Source organism: Lontra canadensis, unplaced genomic scaffold, assembly GCF_010015895.1.
Source record: "Lontra canadensis isolate GAN:19392208 unplaced genomic scaffold, GSC_riverotter_1.0 scaffold21, whole genome shotgun sequence".
Lineage (NCBI taxonomy): Eukaryota > Metazoa > Chordata > Mammalia > Carnivora > Mustelidae > Lontra > Lontra canadensis.
The window spans coordinates 22221478-22243769 of NW_022631015.1; the positions used below are offsets into that span (position 1 = coordinate 22221478).

The 22292-nt window shown below is 41.8% G+C and overlaps 1 protein-coding gene across 4 annotated transcripts in view; it reads left to right on the forward strand.

Moving 5' to 3' along the window:
- The window catches only part of MRS2 (magnesium transporter MRS2), a 38049-nt gene that overhangs the window by 13511 nt on the left and 2246 nt on the right, over positions 1-22292 (forward strand). For 3 of the 4 annotated variants that reach the window (XM_032861639.1, XM_032861642.1, XM_032861641.1), the window contains exons 5-9: positions 10185-10358; positions 11968-12098; positions 12566-12682; positions 14380-14532; positions 14760-14877. In XM_032861639.1, the coding sequence (XP_032717530.1) occupies positions 10185-10358; positions 11968-12098; positions 12566-12682; positions 14380-14532; positions 14760-14877 (693 nt within the window). The remainder of the gene's footprint in view (positions 1-10184; positions 10359-11967; positions 12099-12565; positions 12683-14379; positions 14533-14759; positions 14878-22292) is intronic. The other variant, XM_032861640.1, reaches the window with a different exon arrangement.

Below are 22292 nucleotides of genomic sequence, written 5' to 3' on the forward strand. Positions count from 1 at the left end.
TCTTTGATTAGGTTTATTCCTTGGTATCTTTTGGGTCTGGGTGCAATTGTAAATGGGATTGACTCCTTAATTTCTCTTTCTTCTGTCTTGTTGTTGGTGTATAGAAATGCAACTGATTTCTGTGCATTGATTTTATATCCTGACACTTTACTGAATTCCTGTACAAGTTCTAGCAGATTTAGAGTGGAGTCTTCTGGGTTTTCCACATAAAGTATCATATCATCTGCAAAGAGTGATAGTTTGACTTCCTTTTTGCCAATTTGAATGCCTTTAATTTCTTTTTGTTGTCTGATTGCTGAGGCTAGGACTTCTAGTACTATGTTGAATAGCAGTGGTGATAATGGACATCCCTGCCTGTTCCTGACGTTAGCGGAACAGCTCTCAGTTTTTCTCCGTTGAGAATGATATTAGCAGTGGGTTTTTCATAGATGGTTTTGATGATATTGAAGTATGTACCCACTCTCCCTGTGCTTTGAAGAGTTTTGATCAGGAAAGGATGTTGTATTTTGTCAAATGCTTTTTCAGCATCTATTGAGAGTATCATATGGTTCTTGTTCTTTCTTTTATTAATGTGTTGTATCACACTGATTGATTTGTGGATGTTGAACCAACCTTGCAGTCCTGGGATAAATTCCACTTGGTTGTTGTGAATAATGTACTGTTTTTAATGTTCCGTTGGGTCCTATTGGCTAGTATTTTGGTGAGAATTTTCACATCTGTGTTCATCAAGGATATTGGTCTGTAATTCTCTTTTTTGATGGCATCTTTGTCTGGTTTTGGGATCAAGGTAATGCTGGCCTCATAAAATGAGTTTGGAAGTTTTCCTTCCATTTCTATTTTTTTGGAACAGTTTCAGGAGAATAGGAATTAATTCTTTAAATGTTTGGTAGAATTCCCCTGGAAAGCCCGTCTGGCCCTGGGCTCTTGTTTGTTTGGAGATTTTTGATGACTGCTTCAATCTTCTTACTGGCTATGGGTCCGTTCAGGTTTTCTATTTCTTCCTGGTTCAGTTGTGGTAGTTTATATGTCTCTAGGAATGCATCCATTTCTTCCAGATTGTCAAATTTGCTGGCGTATAGTTGCTCATCATATGTTCTTATAGTTGTTTGTATTTCTTTGGTGTTGGTTGTGATCTCTCCTCTTTCATTCATGATTTTTATTTGGGTCCTTTCTCTTTTCTTTTTAATAAGTCTGGCCAGAGGTTTATCAATCTTATTAATTCTTTCAAAGAACCAGCTCCTAGTTTCGTTGATTTGTTCTATTATTTCTTTGGTTTCTATTTCATTGATTTCTGGTCTGATCTTTATTATTTCTCTTCTCCTGCTGGGTTTAGGCTTTCTTTGTTGTTCTTTCTCCAGTTCCTTTAGGTGTAGGGTTAGGTTGTGTATTTGAGACCTTTCTTGTTTCTTGAGAAAGGCTTGTATCACTTTATATTTTCCTCTCAGGACTGCCTTTGCTGTGTCCCACAGATTTTGAACCGTTGTGTTTTCATTATCATTTGTTTCCATGAATTTTTTCAATTCTTCTTTAATTTCCTGGTTGACCCACTCATTCTTTAGAAGGATGCTCTTTAGTCTCCATATATTTGGGTTCTTTCCAAATTTCCTCTTGTGATTGAGTTCTAGCTTCAGAGCATTGTGGTCTGAAAATATTCAGGGAATGGTCCCAGTCTTTAGGTACCAGTTAAGACCTGATTTGTGACTCAGGATGTGATCTGTTCTGGAGAATGTTCCATGTGCACTAGAGAAGAATCTGTATTCTATTGCTTTGGGATGGAATGTTCTGACTATATCTGTGATGTCCATCTGGTCCAGTATGTCATTTAAGGTCTTTATTTCCTTGTTATTCTTTTGCTTGGATGATCTGTCCATTTCAGTGAGGGGAGCGTTAAAGTCCCATACTATTATTGTATTATTGTCAATGTGTTTGTTTGATTATGTTAAGTGGTGTATATAGTTGGCTGCTCCCATGTTAGGGGCATTGAAATCTAAAATTATTAGATCCTCTTGTTGGACAGACCCTTTGAGTATGATATAGTGTCCTTCCTCATCTCTTATTATAGTCTTTGGTTTAAAATCTAATAGATCTGATATAAGGATTGCCACCCCAGCTTTCTTTTGATGTCCATTAGCATGGCAGATTGTTTTCCACCCCCTCACTTTAAATCCGGAGGTGTCTTTGGGTCTAAAATGAGTTTTTTGTAAACAGCATATTGATGGGTTTTGTTTTTTTAATCCATTCTGATACCCTGTGTCTTTTGATTGGAGCATTTAGCCCATTTACATTCAGGGTAACTATTGAGAGATATGAATTTAGTGCCATTGTATTGCCTGTAAGGTGACTATTACTGTATATTGTCCCTGTTCCTTTCTGGTCTACTTTTAGGCTCTCTCTTTGCTTAGAGGACCCCTTTCAATATTTCCTGTAGAGCTGGTTGCTGTTTACAAATTCTTTCAGTTTTTGTTTGTCCTGGAACCTTTTTATCTCTCCTTCTATTTTCAGTGATAGCCTAGCTGGATATAGTATTCTTGGCTGCATGTTCTTGTTTAGTGCTCTGAATATATCATGCCAGCTCTTTCTGGCCTGCCAGGTCTCTGTGGATAAGTCTGCTGCCAATCTAATATTTTTACCATTGTATGTTACGGACTTCTTGTCCCCAGCTGCTTTCAGAATTTTCTCTTTGTCACTAAGACTTGTAAATTTTACTATTAGATGATGCGGTGTGGACCTATTCTTACTGATTTTGGGGGGGGGGGTTTCCTCTGTGCCTCCTGGATTCTGATGCTTGTTGTTGCCTTTGCCATATTAGGGAAGTTCTCTACAATCATTCACTCCAATATACCTTCTGCTCCCTTCTCTCTTTCTTCTTCTTCTGGAATCCCAATTATTCTAATGTTGTTTTGTCTTATGGTATCACTTATCTCTTGAATTCTCCCTTCGTGGTCCAGTAGTTTGTCTCTCTTTTGCTCAGCTTCTTTATTCTCTGTCTTCTATATCCCTTATTTTCCTTTCTGCCTCATTTATCCTAGCAGTAAGAGCATCCATTTTTGATTGTACCTCATTAATAGCTTTTTTTATTTCAGCTTGGTTAGATTTTAGTTCTTTTATTTCTCCAGAAAGGGTTTCTCTAATATCTTCCATGCCTTTTTCAAGCCCAGCTTGCACCTTGAGAATTGTCATTCTGAACACTAGATCTGACATATTACCAATGTACCTATTGACTAGGTCCCTAGCCATCAGTACTGGTACTGCCTCTTGTTCTTTTTTTTTGTGGTGAGTTTTTCCCACCTTGTCATTTTATCCAGATAAGAATACATGAAGGAGAGAATAAAATACTAAAATGGTGGCAAAGACCCCAGAAAATGTGTGTTAACCAAATCAGAAGAGACCACAAATCATGGGGGGGAAGAAAGGGGTAAAAAGAAGTTCGGAAAAAAAAGTAAAAGGAAAAAGAAATAAAAGAAAAGAAAATATACATATTAGATAGGTGACTAGAGCAGAGCCACCCACTTAATCTGGGGAGTATTTGGTCTCTTAGAAGAAACTACCCCCCATAATTTTAAAGAAAAAAACTTTGATTTATATTTTTATATACATATATATACACACACACACACACACACACACACACACACATACACACATCACACGCACACACACACGCACACACAAAAGGGTAAACACGATGAAGGGATAGAATATGACTATAAAGATGAAAATTTTAGGGGTTCCTGGGTGGCTCAGTGGGTTAAGCCTCTGCCTTCAGCTCAGGTCATGATCTCAGGGTCCTGGAATCGAGTCCCACATCAGGCTCTCCGCTCAGCGGGGAACCTGTTTCTCCCTCTACCTCTGCTTGCCTCTCTGCCTACTTGTGATCTCTCTCTCTGTCAAATAAATAAATAAAATCTTTTTAAAAAAAGATAAACTTTTAAAAAAATGCTAAAAAAGATGTTGATAAGTTGGTTGGGAAAAGAAAGAAAAAGAAAGTGGAGAGAATTTGCTCAGGCTGGAGACTAGAACAAAGCCCTGTGCTAGATTTAGGGTATATTTTGATCTATTAGAAGTTGTATCCCAGGGGTGCCCGAGTGGCTCAGTGGGTTAATCCTCTGCATTCAGCTCAGGTCATGATCTCAGGGTCCTGGGATCGAGTCCTGCATTGGGCTCTCTGCTTAGCAGGGAGCCTGCTTACTCCCCTCTCTCTGCCTGCCTCTCTGCCTACTAGTGATCTCCCTTTCTCTGTCAAATAAAAAAATAAAATCTTAAAAAAAAAAAAAAGTATCCCAGATTTTTTTAGAAGAAAAAACCCTATGTGTGTACAAAAAATAAATTTAGATACAATGAAGGATAAAATATTACTATAATAATGAAAGTTGAAAAATATTTTTTAATGACAGGTATTATTAAGATAAACTAGTTAAAAAACGTTAAAAGAGGAAAGAGTAAGAGTTAAAAAAATTAGAATTAAAAAATTTTTAAAAATTAATTAACTTTGCAAGACTAAAGAATCATGGGGAGAAGGCCATAAATTCCATGCTTTGCTTCCTCCTCCTCTGGAATTCCGCTGTTCTCCTTGATGAGTGAACTTGGTCTTGGCTGGATTTCTTGCTGATCTTCTGGGGTAGGGGCCTGTTGTAGTGATTCTCAAGTGTCTTTGTCCGAGGCAGAATTGCATCACCTTTGCCAGGGGCGGGGCTAAGTAATCTGCTCGGGTTCAATTTCGGGAGCTTTTGTTCCTTGAATGCTTTCCATAGAGTTCCCGAGGATGGGAATGAAAATGGTGGCCTCCCAGTCTCCAGCCCGGAGGAGCCGAGAGCTTGGGGCCCCACTCCTGAGTGCACCCTTAGAGCAAAGCGCTTAATCACTTCTGTCTCCCTGGCCTCCGGCCACACTCCGAGCTCACCCAGCCTGTGACGAAGCGTCTCTGTCTCTGGCACACAGCCCTGCCTGGAGTCTCCAAACCCAGCAGATCACTGCTGCTCTTCCAGGGGGGTGTCCCCGGATCTGCCACTTGTGAGGTCCCTGCTCAGAGCAGTAGTGTGACTGTGCCATGGATCACAGTTTAAGGTACCCTGAGTTGAGCGCTCACTCCTTGGCTCTGTCTCTGGAGCTGGCTTCCCTGCTCTAATACCTGCAAGCTCTGTGACCCTCAGGCACCCCCGATCTTCTGTGGCCCCGCAGGACCTGAGACCACACTGTTCTCACATGGGCTCCACCCTGGCTTAGCCTCTGGAGCGTTGTCCCTTAGTGGAGCAGACTTTTTTTTTTAAATTTCTTTATTTTTTAATAAACATATAATGTATTATTAGCCCCAGAGGTACAGGTCTGTGAATCGCCAGTTTACACTCTTCACAGCACTCACCACAGCACACACCCCCACAACATCCATAACCCCACCACCCCTCCCGACCCCCCTCCCTCCAGCAACCCTCAGTTTGTTCTGCGAGATTAAGAGTCTCTTATGGTTTGTCTCCCTCCCGATCCCATATTGTTTCATTTATTCTTTTCCTACACGCCCCCAAGCCCTCCACATTGCAATTTCCACTTCCTCATATCAGGGAGATCATATTATAGTTGTCTTTCTAGTGGAGCAGACTTTTAAAAGTTCTGATTTTGTGCTCCGTTGCTCTGCCACTTGCTGGGAGCCGGCCCCTCCCCCTGCAGTCAATCTTCCCGTCGCTTTGGATTCACTTCTCTGCAGGTCCTGCCTTTCAGAAAGTGGTCAATTTTCTGTTTCTAGAATTGCTGCTTTTCTTTTCTTCCATCTCCTGTTGGATTTTTAGGTGTTCGGAATCTAGTCTTTGTTTTAAAGTCTGTTTTTTCCCATATAAGTTATTGCTACTCTGGCTTTCTTTTCCATTTGCGTAAAAGATGCTTCTCCATCCCCTCACTTTCAATCTGTGTCTAGGTCTAAAATGAGTCTCTTGTAAGCAGCCGATAGATTGGTCTTTTTTTTTTAAATTTATTCTAATAACCTATGTCTTTTTATTAGAATGTTTAGTCCACTTACATTCAAAGTAATTTGGTAGAAATGTATTTATGCCACTTTATTACTTGTTTTGAGGTTGTTTCTCAAGATTTTCTCTGATCCTTTCTTGTCTTTTTTCATAGTTTGCTGGGTGTCTTTAGTGATATACTTGGAGTCCTCTATTTTTTTTACATATCTATAATTGGTTTTGATTTGTGGTCATCATTATGTTTGTATAGAACATCTTATACCTATTGCAGTCTTTATGAAGTTGATAGTCATTTGAGTTTGGAACCACTCTCCCTGCCCCTCCCACCTTGTTTTAGGTATATGGGATCATATTTTTCATCCTTTCAATTTGTGAGTTCCTTGACTGATTTTTTTTTTTTACAGATATATTCATTTTTACTGCTTTTGTGTTTTTAAACTTTATACTGTCATTTTTAGTCTTTCCTTTTGCACTCAGAGATTCCCTTTTAATATTTTTTACAGGGCTGGTTTAGTTGTCATGAACTCCTTTAGTTTTTGTTTCTCTGGGAAACTCTTGCTCTCCTATTCTGAATGATAGCATTTCTGGATAAAGTATTTTTGGCTTCAGGTTTTCCCATCTAGAACTTTGAATATATCATGCCACCCCTTTGTCTTGGAAAGTTTCTGCTGAAAAATCTGATAACTTTATGGGGTTTCCTTTGTGTGTTACCATCATCTTTGTCTTGCTGCTTTTTATATTTTTTTCTTTACCACTATATTTTGCCATTTTAATTACAGTATGTCTTAGTGTGGTTGTGCCTTTGTTGATTTTGTTGGGAGTTCTCTGTATCCTGAATCTGGGTATCTGTTTTGTTCCAATTAGGAAAGTTTTCAGCTATTACTTTGGCAAGTAAATTCTCTACTCTCTTTTCTCTGTCTTCTGGGACTCCTACAAGGTGAATGTTACTACATTTGATAGTCACTGAGTTCCATGAGTGTTCTTCTGTTGCATAATTCTTTTTCCTCTTTTTTGTTCAGCTTGATTACATTACTCTGTTTTCTAGGTCATTAACTCATTCCTCTGCTTCTTCCAGCCTTCTCTTGATTCCATCAAGCAAAATGTTTCTCATTTCATTTATTGGTCCCTTTATCTCTTTATTATTCTTCATCTCATTAAGGATCTCATTGATATTCTCCACTCTTTTCTCAAGTTCATTGAGTATCCTTATGATCATCATTTTAAATTTACATCAGGCATATTACTTCTATCTGTTTTGCTTAGATCTCTGGCTGTGGCATTGTCCTGTTCTTCCATTTGGGATAAATTCTTCTGACTTCTCATTTTGTCTAAGTCTGTGTGCCTATCTCTGCGTGTTAGCAAAGTCATTTATGTCTTCTGCTCTTAAAGATAATGGCCTTATGAAAAAGAGGTCCTATAGTGCCCTGAAATATAGTGTCCCCTGTTTCCCAGAGCATGGCACTTCTGCATGTATCTCCAGTGTGTGCTGGCAGAGCTCTGCTGTTGTGTCCTGGCCACTTTATCCTTCAGGCCAGTCATCTGGAGAGGCTTTCTTTGCCTGTTGTGGACAGTGTTTAGTCTCTGGCCTGAATGTGGCACTTTTTAACTAGGTATGCTCTGGTCTGCTTGTGAAGTGAGAGCTCTTGCCACTGCCATGGAAACCAGGGCCTTGTAAAACTCCTGGGTCAGGAAATGCGGGATGATCAGGGGTTTGGGTTGGTCTTCTGAGGTAGGGAGCCTGCTGTGCTGGGAGTGAGAAAGGCAGGACTGAGATGATCGTTCCTCCAGCATGTGGGGTGGTGAGACTTGGTGTAAGCAGTTAGGTAATGAGGGTTGCTGCTAGGCTGGTTTCTGCAGGCAGCTCTGTGCTGATGCTGAGGGGCAGGGGAGAGAAATGGTGTCTGTCTGTTCCTTTGGCCCTTGAGTGGTCTCTCCATGAATGCTACCTCTCGGGGGCACTTTCCAAGATGAACAGCTAACATTTCCCCATTGTGTGCCCCAGGTGCTCTTCAGATTGCTGTTTGCCCTGCCTTTTCTCCAGGAGCTGCCCTAGTGTCCTCTATGCTCCAAGCATGCTGACCTTTAAAAAGCCCCAGGCTTTAACTCACAAAATTCAGGCTTTCCTGCTTTTCAAACCAATTGCTGTGGGGATTTGTTTTCCCCATGCGCTCTCGTGCTAGTTTGCCTCTTGTCCTTCCCCGCAACCACGGCTCACTCCCCACCACAGCGGACACAAAGTGCATCTCCATACCTCCTGTCTTCCTTTTTGGGTCTCGCCTCTACCTTTAGTTGTGGAGTTTGATCTGCCGGTCATTAGATTAATTTCTGGGGTATTTAGGATGGTCTCATAGTTACCTAAGTTGTATTGGTGGGAGGAGGCAAGCCTAGTGTCCTATTCCACCACCATCTTTTCCTCCCACCAACAGCATTTTTCACAAAACTAGAACAATATCCTAAAAGTTGTATGGAACCACAAAAGACCCCAAATAGCCAAAGCAGTCTTAGAAAAGAACAAAGCTGGTGGCATCACAATCCCAGATTTCAAGATCTATCGCAAAGCTGTAGTAGTCAAAACAGTCTGGTAATTGTACAAAAATAGACATATAGATCAGGAATAGACTAGAAAACCCAGAAACAAACCCATGTTTATATGGTCAGTTAATCTTTGACAACAGGCAAGAATATGCAACGGGGAAAAAGGCAGTCTCTTCAATAAATGGTGCTGGGAAAACTGGACAGCCTCATCCCAAAGAATGAAACTGGGCCACTTTTTTATACCATACACAAAAATAAACTTAAAATGGATTAAGACCTAAATGTGAGACCTGAAACCATAAAAATCCTAGACGAGAGCACAGGGAGAAACAAACTCTTCATTCTAGAGAACAGACAGATGATTACCAGAGAAGAGGTGGGTGCAGGTCAGGGGAAACAGGCGATGGGGATGAAGGAGGGCACTTGTGATGAGCACCGAGTGATGTATGAAGTGTTGAATCACTGTATTGTACCCCTGAAACTAACACAACGCTCTGTTAAGTATATTGGAATTAAAATATTTTTTTTATTTCCCCTCATCATTTTTTTAAAAATTATCTCTTTGATGAAGGGAGAAGTGTGTGATAAAGCAAATTTAGAGGAATGTTATTTGTACAGTCTTAATGATATGTTTATAGGTGTTCACTGGGTAATTTTTCAACTTTTATGTTTTTTAATTTTCATAATATGTTGTGGAAAAATGTGAAAAATCTCTAATTTTATATTACTAATACAGTGGCCACAGGCTGCTCTTCTAACTTAAATGATGCCACTGTTTAGTATAAATTTCTAATTTCTTGCTCCCTAAATTAGAGTACTAAGGCTATGTTTTGTCTTTATAATTTCAGATTAGCTTAATATGTTTTGGTGACAGTTTAAAAAGGCCACTTTTACATTTCAGCCAAAGTAGTCATGATTAAACTAAATCTTTTCTAAAAGTCTACCAAATATATGGCTTAAGAATACCTTATCTTGGGGCTCCTGGGTGGCTCAGTCAGTTAAGCAGCTGCCTTCAGCTCAGATCATGAGCCCAGGGTCCTGGGATTGAGCCCCGCATTGGGCTGCCCAATCAGCGAAGAGCCTGCTTCTCCCTCTCTCTCTGCCTGCTGCTCTGCCTACTTGTGCTCTCTAATAAATAAATAAATAAATAAAATCTTAAAAAAAAAAAAAAGAATAACTTGTCTAATTTTCTTTGTTCCCTGTTGTTCTCCTGATTATCCTGGATATCTCTTGATATCCTGGAAGTCTTGATATGTAGCTTAATTTCAGTTGTGTTGAGAGTGAGGTAGACGTATATATATTTTAGGCTTCCTTTCTTTAAAAAATATCTTTTTTTCTTTTTCTTTCTTTTTTTTTAAAGATTTTATTTATTTCACAGACAGAGATCACAAGTAGGCAGAGAGAGAGAGAGGAGGAAGCAGGCTCCCCACTGAGCAGAGAGCCTGATGCAGAGCTCTATCCCAGGACCCTGGGATAATGACCCGAGCGGAAGACAGAGGCTTTAACCTACTGAGCCACCCAGGTGCCCCTCTTTTTTCTTTTAATAGTGATTTGGTTTAGGGTTAATCCAGAATTAAAGCAGTATTAAACCCTATTTTATGAATGTTATTCTTTTCCCATAGCTATACAGCTTGCTTATATGCATGTATGTGTGCATGTATATACCTATGTATAATTTTTTTTTTTTTTTTACAGTACTTGAAAGCTGTGATAACTCCAGAGTGTCTTCTGATACTAGATTATCGTAATTTAAATTTAGAGCAATGGCTCTTCCGGGAACTCCCTTCTCAGTTGGCTGGAGAAGGACAACTTGTCACATACCCTTTACCTTTTGAGTTTAGGGCTATAGAAGCACTCCTACAATATTGGGTAAGCCTATTTTTAGTTTGCTTCTTGAATTTTTTCTTGTTTTAAAATGCTATTGAGTAGGAAGACAAGTTGGTATTGTTTCAGTGACACCATCCCTAACCATACCCTACCTCCGAACAGAAGTATCTCTGAGGGTCCTGTGTGAAGAACGTACTTAATTCTTAAGCTATACGATCCAGTCAAATAGATCTGAGGTCTCTAGGGACAGTTTATAGAGTCTCTTTGAGCGTCATATTATGACATTCAGTTAAGCACATTTTAAGTTGGCTGTCCTTTGTATAATTTTGATAATTGTATTTGAGGGGTGATAATTCAAATACTTAACATCATATCAAAAAAGTTTTAAATATTCTCTATTATTCTGTAACTAAAGTGAATATTATAAAACTGCATACATGCGGTGAACATAGCTCAGATCATTCTCATACTTTCCCCGTCACTCTGATTTGTGGGTACAATCCTTGGAGGCAGCTACATGATGCCACTGTTTGAGACCTACTTTGACATAGGAACCAGGGATAATTCTTCCAATGATTCCCCTATTATGTAGATCATTCCTGGGTGTCTAGGTCCTGAACAACAATGGTCACTGCCCTCCTGGCCCCACAAATGGTTCATTATCTTTTCTTACCCCCCAGTGGTCAGTGCAGTGCTGTTCAGGAGCTGGCTGCCTGCAGTGGTCGGTTTAGAGCGTGCCAAGTGGAGGGAGGGAGGGAAGCAGGCGAAGAGGACGTGCAGTGGGTGAGGACTGGATGGACCCGGACCCTTCTCTTTTGTCTCCCCTGCTGTACCGAGGGAGTAGGAAATGGCTACATCCCCCACTCGCTCGGGTTCGTGAGGCAGAAGCACTGGCTAGTACCAGCCGAGGAGATGGTGACCAGTTGGAGCCCAGTTACTAAACAGGGAAAATGCAGGGGAGGGAAAGGAGGGAAGGTGCAGCCAGTGGTGAGTGGCAGGCTGCGTGGGCTAAGCTCTCAGGAGCTCAGCTGAGATGAATAGTGCGTGCTGGCTTTTATGCCATTCCCTTATTTTTACTAATTAACTGCTTAATTCTGTTATGCTGTTTGCCAGCTGGTACGGGAATATTTCAATATTTTAACAACGGGTATAGCCTGTATCAGTGCTTTCCTGCTGAATGCCTGAACAATAAGTAGTATAGTTTTGACTTGACACTGGTTTATTTTTCAAGTCCCAAGTTATGTTTTGGGTTTTGGAAGAATATTTTTCATAGGAATTTTGAACTGTGTTCTGTTTACGAAGAACGTGGGTATTGTTTACCAAATGTAAAGTATGTGTTTTAACCATGAAATGGGAGGTTTTAATCAGCCTTGCATTCCTTTCATAATAAATGTTTGTGGGGGAAGACTCTTAGGAGAGTTAATTCCCTGTCAACCAAATGCAAGCCTGGTAACATGCATGGTTATCTTTTAACCTGGTGGATCTAGTTTATGAATCACCTGAAATAGGCATTCCAGCAGTGACCATGTTCTGAAACCTTACCAGCCGGCCTAGCTATTACAGATTTCTGTGTCTAATCAGAGGATTCACTGATCCTGAGTATTCTAAAAAGACTGTTTTGATTCTTATGAAAGGTCATGTTGTTATCTAGATCAGCACTCTTCAGGGGAAACTTAGCATTTTGCAGCCACTGATCCTTGAGACATTGGAAGCTTTAGTGGATCCCAAACATTCTTCTGTAGACAGAAGCAAATTGCACATCTTACTACAAAATGGCAAAAGGTAAATATGGGTGATCTACCAATTTGGGAGATAGACAAAAATATCTTAAGCTTTTCTTTTAGTAGTCCTAATAGAAAATGTATAGCATTAATTCAGATACAAAATCAGTGTGATTATTCCCTGTTTTAAAAATACCAACTAGTTTTGCTAATGGTAATGGTTTTCTCTCTGTGCCTTGAAGTCGGAAGGTAGCCTAGGTGAGAAGTTGAGCTAACAAGGGCACGTAGACTAATGATTATGGAAAAGCTGTTTTTGCATGAAATGTTATATCAGGGTCTTTATTTCTGGATGGAAATTGATTCTTGAAGTGCATGGTGAATATCAAAAATTTCTTTTACAAGTCGGTGTTTACCATTAATGTATAAGTGGGTCTACTTGATAAGCTACTTTAAAAAGTTACGTTTTTTAATAGGAAAATTGTTTATAAGTTAATGTTATTGATCATTTCTATACAATTACTCTTATAGTTTGTCGGAGTTAGAAACAGATATTAAAATTTTCAAAGAATCCATGTTGGAGATCTTGGATGAAGAGGAGTTGTTGGAGGAGCTCTGTCTCACGAAGTGGAGTGACCCACAAGTCTTGTAAGTCTGGAGTCCTGCTTTGTCACTGGTCTTGTTAGGATCAGTCTTCTGTCTTCTTCAGGATGGTTCTTCTTAGAGAACGTAACGTTTTCTCCAGAGTAGAGAATACAGGCACTTTTTATCCTCAGTTGTTTCACTATTTCCCCATATGCATGTTTAGTGTAATGAGGATATACTGAATGTCTGCTGTGTACATAGCACTGCGCTGGGCTGTGATGAATACAAACAACACCATTACCTTTATCTTCAAGGGCCTGACCCCCAAAGTGGCTGACACATCTACCCGAATAACTTAGCCTGGGGAGTGCAGTGGGAGAGTGGGAAAGACACTCACATGGGGGCAGGGAAAGAGGGGTGGAGGAAGATAGGACACTGGCATATATTCTGTAACTTTGATCTGATATAGAAAAGGCTTATCTTAGGGGCGCCTGGGTGGCTAAGTGGGTTAAAGCCTCTGCCTTCGGCTCAGGTCATGATCTCAGGGTCCTGGGATCGAACCCCCCATCGGGCTCTCTGCTCAGCAGGGAGCCTGCTTCCCCGCCCCCCACCCCGCTCTGCCTGCCTCTCTGCCTACTTGTGATCTCTCTCTCTCTCTCTCTGTCAAATAAATAAATAAATAATCTTTTTTTAAAAAAGGCCTATCTTGGGGCGCCTGGGTGGCTCAGTTGGTTAAAGCCTTTGCCTTCAGCTCAGGTCATGATCCCAGGGCCCTGGGATCGAGCCCTGCATCGGGCTCTCTGCTCAACAGGGAGCCTGCTTCCTCCTCTCTCTGACTGCCTCTCTGCCTACTTGTGATCTCTGTCTGTCAAATAAATAAATAAAATCTTAAAAAAAAAAGGCCTATCTTAGAAAACTTTTATCTCTTACAGAATTAGAAATTATTTATTTTTCTTATGCACATCAAGTAAAATGTTTATTTTTTAAGTACTCAGAATATTTCATTTTTGTTCTTTGTAGACAAATATTAGAAATTAATGGAGACACCTCTGTAATATATACAGTTTCCACAACCTGTACAGATTTTTTTTAAGCATTTTGGGAAATTAGTTATCTGTATTCTAATAAGGAAAAATTAAGACTATAAGGGCTATTATATAGCAGATAATAGTAGCAGAAACTTGAACACATTTGTAACTCTTGTTTGCTTTATTAGGCCAATCCGTGTCTAATGTACTCTATGATATAACTCTTTCACAGAGCACTTCAGTCCCACTAACTCTCCTTGGTAGGGTGTGGGGGTATGAGTAAAGGGGTACAAAGTGACTATTAACATCACTCAAAGACATATTTCTTCCTATATGAAAATAACATTATGTATCTGCCTTGGAAAGGCTTTTTATTTTGTTTTTAGTTTGTTTTGCCTTATTTTCACTAATTTGCACTCATTCATCAGCATTTACACATTCAGAATTTTCCTTTGTCTGGTAGTGCGTATGTGCATGAGAATCCCTTGACCTGGGGCCAGGTGCAGTGAGCCCAGGCCTGCGGGCTGGAACCCGCACCCCTGCTTACTCTTCATAGTGTTCAGGATCACTTGGTAAAGCCACTCGCTGATGGAGCTCAGTCACAGTAAGAAAAAACCAAGGCCACTTTTTCATTCATAGTTGAGTATTATATACGGATTTAGACAGTTTTGGGTACCAAATGGGTGATGCCTGTGTTGGGGGTGTGCTAATTATGTTAACTCTTCATTGAAGTGAAAAGAGCAGTGCTGGAATCGACCATGCAGAAGAGATGGAGTTGCTTTTGGAAAACTACTACCGGTTAGCCGAGGATCTCTCCAATGCAACACGGGAACTCAGGGTACTGATCGATGATTCTCAAAGTATCATATTCATCAATCTGGACAGGTGAGAAAGCATCCTGTAGAACAACCAAAGGAATTCTAAAGTGATGAATGTTTTAAGAAAACTGTCATTTTGGGAGGAGTTATACCATCATTATCACGTATAAATGCTACATAGAAAGATGTCCTTTTCTAAAGGTGTAGATTTAATTTATGTGGTTTTAATAAATGATTTCATGAATTTACTATGTGTAGTTAGTGGGCCCTTCTGATGTAAGCTGTTCTCTCCAGCCACCGTAATGTGATGATGAGGTTGAACCTACAGTTGACCATGGGAACCTTCTCTCTTTCTCTCTTTGGACTAATGGGAGTTGCTTTTGGAATGAATTTGGAATCTTCCCTTGAAGAGGTGAGACTATTATTTCAGTGATCTAGGGATTATTTTTTGTTTTGAAGGTCATTTTTTAAAATGGGTTTTAAGGGGCACCTGGCTAGCTCAGTCAACTCTCGATCTTGGGGCTGTGGGTTCGAGCCTCACATTGGGAGTAGAGATTGCTTCAAAATAAAATCTTTAAAAAAAAAAAAAAGGATTTTAAAAAAGAGTCTTAACATATATATATATATCCCTAGTGAATTAAAATGTTTACTCTAATTCATTCAAAATTCAGGCAGTATTTTTAGACCCTGTTGTAACACAAATATAACTATAGCCATGGTTACCTCATGTTTCTCAAAAAATGGAACCACACATAGAAAAGGTTTGACAAAACAGTATTACACTGTGAAGGAATGCTCTTTGGAGGATCACACCATCAAAGAGACTGCTCTTCCGGGACCGCGCCGTGAGGCTCTGGTGATGCGGGATCATAGGATGAAGTGATGCTCCTGCAAGATTGCGCCATGAGGCTCTGGTGATGCGGGATCACAGTAAGAGGTTGTGCTCCCCCAGAATCGTGCTGTGAGGCTGTGGTGATGTGGGATCACAGGATGAGGTGGTGCTCCCGCAGGATCGTGCTGTGAGGCTCTGGTGATGCGGGATCACAGGACAAGGTAGTGCTCCCGCAGGATCACACCATGAGGCTGTGATGATGCAGGATCACAGGGTGAGGCGGTGCTCCCTCAGGATCGCACCATGCTGTGGCGGTAAGCAGGATCACAGTGAGGCCATGCTAACGGAAGACTACCTTTCTAGTTTTCATGTTTCCGGCATTGGTAAGTTCGCTTGCTTTATTTGGTGAGGTTGCAACTATGAAGATGGACGTGTTATCCCTACTTTGTAGATGAGAAGACAGGCTCAGGAAATTGAAGTGATTTGCTCAGGGGCACAGTGCTAGAAAATCACGGTTGTGATTTGAGCCCAAGACTTGCACTCTCCACTTTGCTGCCTTTTCATATTAATAGAACACCAAGGTGCCAAAGCTCTTCCTATCATTGCAGTGTGGCCTTTCAGAAAGTATCTTGCTGTAGGATTTCTAGAAAATAATCTGCACACTACACTGCATTCAGCACACTTGGACTCTATGTCCTCATTAATCTTTTTTTTTTAAATTTTATTTTACTTAAATTCAATTAATATATAGCATATTAGTTTGAGGTAGAGGTCAGTGATTCCTCAGTCTTATATAACACCCAGTGCTCATTACCTCAGGTGCCCTCCCCTCACGTCCCCTCCAGCAGCCCTCAGTTTGTTTCCTATGATTAAGAATCTCTTATGGTTTGCCTCCCTCTCTGATTCTTATTTTGTCTTTCCTTCCCCTCCCCTTGATCCTCTGTTTTGTTTGTTAAATCCCACATATGAGTGAAATCATAGGTTATTTGTCTTCCTCTGACTGACTGATTTCTCTTAGCATAATGCCCTTTAGCTCCATCCATGGCATTGAATGTGGCAAGATTTCATTTTTGATAACTGAATAGTATTCCATTGTGTCCTCATTCATTTCAAAGATCTGTTCTCTGTCTCTTTGGCTGCCATGGTTGAACCCATGTCATCTCTGATCAGGACCACTCTTTGCTTCTGGAAAATGGTCTGTAAAAGCAGCAAACCATGCTGAAGCCAGCCACCTCGCCCTCGCCACGGGTGTCGTATCAGTATTTCCTCCCCCTCGGGCTTCCTCCAGGCCACAGCTGTCCTTGGCTCCCAGCTCTCCTGCCCAGCCGACTTCTGCTTACCTCTACATCTTGGCTTATGCACCGCTTCCAAGGACGCTCTCCAAGGCCCAGTCGGTGTTAGTCATTTTCACGTTCTTTATAAGATGTGAAAGGAAAAATCATCTTATAAACGTGGGTTTTGGTGCCTCCTCTGTAGTGCGCGCTGCTTTCGGCCCCAGGGAAACGGCAGGGAGTGTCTGCCCTCAGGAAGGAGAGGGGCAGACAGACACAGAGCACGTTTGGTGGTAAGTGCCATCAAGAGGAAGCCGGGTGGAAGGACGCAGGATGTTGCCAGGAGGTGCGCTAAGGAGCATTTTAAAGCTGGGTGCTCAAGAATGTCCCGAGGAGGTGATGCTAGAAAGCAGGACGGTCGGAGGGAAAGTGTTTTCAGCAGAGGGGCGCACACAAGGAATTACCGGAGCGGGAACAGGCTGCGCTTGTTCAAGGAATAGCAAGGGCAGTGGGGGCAGGAGAGGGTGAGCCCGGCGGAGACAGGTGGGGAAGGTCAGAGCAAACGAATGGGAGATGGTGTTGAATTTGTAGAGCCTCTGAGGGTTTGCATTTAAGTGTGTTAGGCATCCTTTGGGAGGCTTTTAAGCCCACACGTAGTTACTAGAAAGTTCAGAAGCAACCAAAACATCTTGTGCAACATGAATCAACCCTTGAAATTCTCCAGAGGTAACTTCTAAAGACCTCTGCAGATTCCCCAGTGTGTGGCTACAGAACTCTTTATACAAGATCAGGTCATTTTTGTTAAGAATCGTGTTTCTATACATACAGTCTACAAACTCACTTATATACTTTTTTTTCATTTTATACTTATTTTCTCATTTAATGTCCATTTTTAGAAGGGATTTTTGAAAATTCCTCTCATAGTTCCACGCAGTCCCAGAGGAACAGATATAATTTAAGAATCGTGTTTCTATACATACAGTCTACAAACTCACTTATATACTTTTTTTCATTTTATACTTATTTTCTCATTTAATGTCCATTTTTAAAAGGGATTTTTGAAAATTCCTCTCATAGTTCCACGCAACCCAGTTATGACGGGAGGTGAGTGGTTCGTGGCCAGTTACTTGCTCAGTACAGGGTGATTAGCTCCGGCTGAACAAGATTCGGATCAGTCCCTCATCAGTTACAAATTACGTGTCTAGATAACCTGAAGAACAGCTCAGACATGTTTACTAAATCCCCAGATGTCAAGGTCTCTGCCCCTGTGTAGACGGGGTTAGTATTGACAATGATCAACCTAGGATAGGAAAAACTTTTTTTACTTCTTGTTTTAAGATAATTTTAGACCCTTCTAAGAGTAGTCAAAGAATTGCCATAGAGCCTTCCCCCATTCTTTTATCACCAACTTGTATCACCTTCCCTGTCTCATTCTCTCTCTTTTTTTAAGATTTTATTTATTAATTTGACAGATCACAAGTAGGCAGAGAGGCAGGCAGAGAGAGAGGAGGAAGCAGGCTCCCTGCTGAGCAGAGAGCCCGATGTGGGGCTCGATCCCAGGACCCTGAGATCATGACCTGAGCTGAAGGCAGAGGCTTAACCCACTGAGCCACTCAGGCACCCTCATTCTATCTTTATATACAGCCTCTTTTTCCTAAAACCACTTGAGAGTAAGCAACAGAGGTGATACCCCTTTACCTCTGGCAACCCAGAAATAAATCCCATTTGACAGTAATGAATGATTGCTTAATGTATTATTGGATTTGATTTGCTAGTATTTTGTTGAGTTTTTTTTGCATCCGTGCTCATCAGAGATATTGGCCTGTAGTTCTCTTTTTCGTAGTGTCTTTGGTTTTGGTATTTGGGCAATGCTGGCCTCATAGAATGAATTTAAAAGTTTTCCTTTTTCCTTTTTTTTTTTTAATAGTTTGAGAGGAACAGATATAATTTTTCTTTAAAGTTTGGTAGAATTAACCAAAGCAATCTGGTCCTGACTTTTATTTGTTGAGAGTTTTTTTGTTTTTGTTTTTGTTTTTAACTGATATAATACCATTGCTGGTAATTGGTCTGTTCAAATTTCCTTATTTCTTCCTGATTCAGTTTTGGGGAGGTTGTATGTTTCTAGGAATTCCACTTCTAGGTTATCCAATTTTTTGGCATATAATTTTCTATAGTATTCTCTTACAGTCCTTTGTATTTCTGTGATGGTTATTTCCTGTTTCATTTCTGATTTTGTTTGAGTTTTCTCATTTTCTTTTTGATGAGTCTGGCTAAAGGTTTCTCAGTTGTGTTGATTTTTTTTTTTCCCCCAAACAACCAGCTTGTTCTATCTTGTTGGATTATCTTCTTTATGATTATGATGTCCTTCTCTGTCTCTTGTTACAGTCTTTGTATTAAAGTGTTTTTTCCAATGTAAGTATGCTACCCTGGCTCTCTTCTAATGTCCATGTGCATGATAAATGCTTCTCCGTCCCTTCGCCTTCCATCTGCAGGTGTTCTTAGATCTGAGACGAGTCTCTTGTAGGCACCATGAGATGGGTCTCGAGTTGTTATCCACTCAGTCACCCTGTGTCTTTTGATTGGAGCATTTGATCCATTCATGACGTTCATAGTAATTGTTGAAAAGTGTGTGCTTTTTGCCATTTTGTTACTTCTTTAATGGTTGTTTTATAGTTCTTCTGTGTTCCTTTCTTCCTTTGCTCTCTTCTCATGATTAGTTGGCTTTCTGTGGTGTTATACTTGGAGTCTTTTTTTTTTTTTTTTTTTTTTTAATTTTTTGCATATCACTGGTTTTCAGTTTGTGGTTGTTGCTGGTTTGTATATAACACCTTCTGGGCATAGCAGTCTGTATTAAGCTGATGGTTGCCTAAGTTTGAGCCCATTCTTTATTCTTCTCCCCACCCCCACCTTTTAGGTGTCATACTTTGCATCCCTTTACTTTGAGTCCTTTGACTGACTTTTACAGGTGTACTTATTTCTACTGCTTTTATGTTTCCTACTTTTCATACTGTCTCTTACGGTCTCTCCTTTCCGCTCAGAGTCCTCTTTAACATTTCTTAAAAGGCTGGTTTAGTGGTGATGAATTCCTTTAATTTGTTTCTCTGAGAAACTCTTCTCTCTCCTACTCTGAAGGACAACCCTGTGAGGTAGAGTGTTCTTGGCTGCAGATTTTTCCCTTTCAGCCCTTTGAATTTGCCATGCTGCTCCCTTCTTGTTGCATTTTCTGCAGAGAAATTGGCTGGTAGCCATGTGGGGTTTCCTTTGTATTTAACTGCTTTCTTTTGCTACTTTTAAAATCCTGTCTTTATCGACACTTTTTGCCTTTTTAATTACTAGGTGTCTTTTTTAAGATTTTATTTATTCATTTGAGAGAGAGAGTGAGCATGGGGCGGTGGGATGGGGAGGGAGGGGCAAAGGGAGAGGGAGAAGCAGACTCCGTGCTGAGCAGGAGTCAAACCCAGGACCCTGACATCACGACCTGAGCTGAAGGCAGACGCTTAACTTACTGAGCCACCCGGCACCCCAATTACTATGTCTCGGCGTGGACCTCCTGGGTTGATTTTGTTGGGCTATCTCTGTGCCTCCTGGATCTGGATTTGTTTCCTTTCCCAGATTCTAGATGTTTTCAGCTATTATTTCTTCACATAAATTTGCTGCCCCCTTTTCTCTTTCTGGGATCCCTGTAATGCCGGTGTTATTACACTTGATGGAGCCACTGAGTTCCCTAAATCTGTTCTTGTTTTGGATCATTTATTTTCCTCTCACTTGCTCAACTTTACTTTCTGTGACTCTGTCCTCCAGGTCATTGATCTGTTCTTCTGCTTCCTCTAGCTACTAGTTATTCCAGCTGATATATTTTTAATTTCGTTTATTGTGTTCTTCATCTCTGAGTGGTTCTTTCTTACCTCCTTGTTAGGACCTTACTGATATCCTCCACTTTTAAGTCCAGTGAGTATATTATCATTTTTTTTTAAGATTTTATTTATTTATTTGACAGAGACACAGTGAGAGAGGGAACACAAGCAGGGGGAGAGGGAGAAGGAGACTCCCCACTGAGCAGGGACTCCGATATGGGGCTCGATCCCAGGACCCTAAGAGATCATGACCTGAGCCGAAGGCAGACACTTAATGGCTGAGCCGCCTAGGCGCCCCTGATGATTACTTTAAATTCTCCATCAGGCATATTGCTTATCTCCATTTCACTTAGGTCTCTTGTTGTGAACTTCTCCTGTTCTTTCATTTGGGACATAGTCATTTGTCTCATTTTGTCTGCCTCTCGGTGTTTGTGTGTGTGCGCTAGGAAAGTCAGCTGTGTCTCCTGCCCTCGAAGGTGGTGGACGCATGGGGAGGAGGTCCTGTCTGCCTGCAGGGCGAGGTCCCTGCTCACCAGAACCTGGTGCTTCCGAGCTCTTCTCTCAGTGTGCTGCGTCCCCGCCCCCCCGCCGTGTGGCTGGGCCGTGTTTGCCTGCGGTCCGGGTGTCCACATGGCTGTTTTTGCCTGCTGTGGGCCGTGTTCGCTCCCTGTGACACTGTGGGTCAGTCTGGGGCCACCCTGGGCTTGAGCCGGGTCAGACCGGGTGTTTGGCAGAGCTGCAGACCGCTTCTCTGCACTGTCCCCCGAGACACTTCCACGGGTGGGCAGGGCCCGCAGTCCGACCAGCCGTCTGCCGCCAGCCCGCTGTTGGGGCCACATTCAGTGTGTGCGGTTAGTTCCCCTCTCCCCGGGCAGGGGATACTTTGGAGTGGTGCCGGCCCCTATGGGGGCAGCTTGCACAGGGCCAGGAGTGGGGTGCTTCTTTTGATGGGCTCCTGCTTTGGAGAGGGTGTATGCAACCCCCCTTCTGGGTACAGGAGCCTCAGTGTTAGCAAGGTTTGTTGGGTCTTCTGGGGGCACAGACCCCATGCTGGGACTGAGGCCAGCCTGGCTGGAGCGTGCGGATGGGAAGCTCCGGTGAGCGGGTGGGCGCAGTGTAAGCAAATCAGTGGGTGTCGTGCTAGTTCCCCCAGGCACTGTGTGTTTGGGGGTGGGGGTGCAGTAGAGACAGCACCTGCAGGTCCTTTGTTCCTGGAGGAGTCTCTCACGATCTCTGTTTCTCCAGAGCGCTCTCTGAGGTTAGCGAGCCGCTCTCCCACTGTATGCCCCAGGTCTTTCCAGATGCTCCTTCTGTCCTGTATCTTCCCAGGCTGTTGTGTTGTCTCTTTAATGGTGGGGACTCTGTTTCCTCTCACCCTCTCTGCTCTCCTAAAGTTGAGCCTGCTGATTTTCTACAATTCCAGGTTTTAAGTCCTACTGATTGTAAAAACTCACAAAACTCAGCCACTCTGGTTTTCAAAGCCAAATGTTATGGGGACTCAGCTTTCCACACAGCCTCCCCCGTGCGATAGTGTGGTTCTCTCCCTTCTCTGTGCTGGCAGCTTCCTTCCTTTCCTGGACAGCCCCACAGTTTCACTGAGCTCCCCGCCAGGTCTCTGCCCTGCCCGCCCTCTTTGATGTGGCCCCTTCTTCGTTGTGGAGTCCGTTCTGTCAGCCTCCAGGTCATTGTCTGCGTTACTTACACTGATGTGTTGTCTAGTTGTGCCTGCGTACGAGGTGAGCTTCCGGTCCTCCTGCTGTGCTGTCTTCCCACAGTTTGTGTGTGTGTTTGGAATTTCAGGCTAGGTTGGAACTTCTCTCTAGTTTATCACATTTTGGCATTCTCAGATTTTTCTTCATAGGTGGGTTGT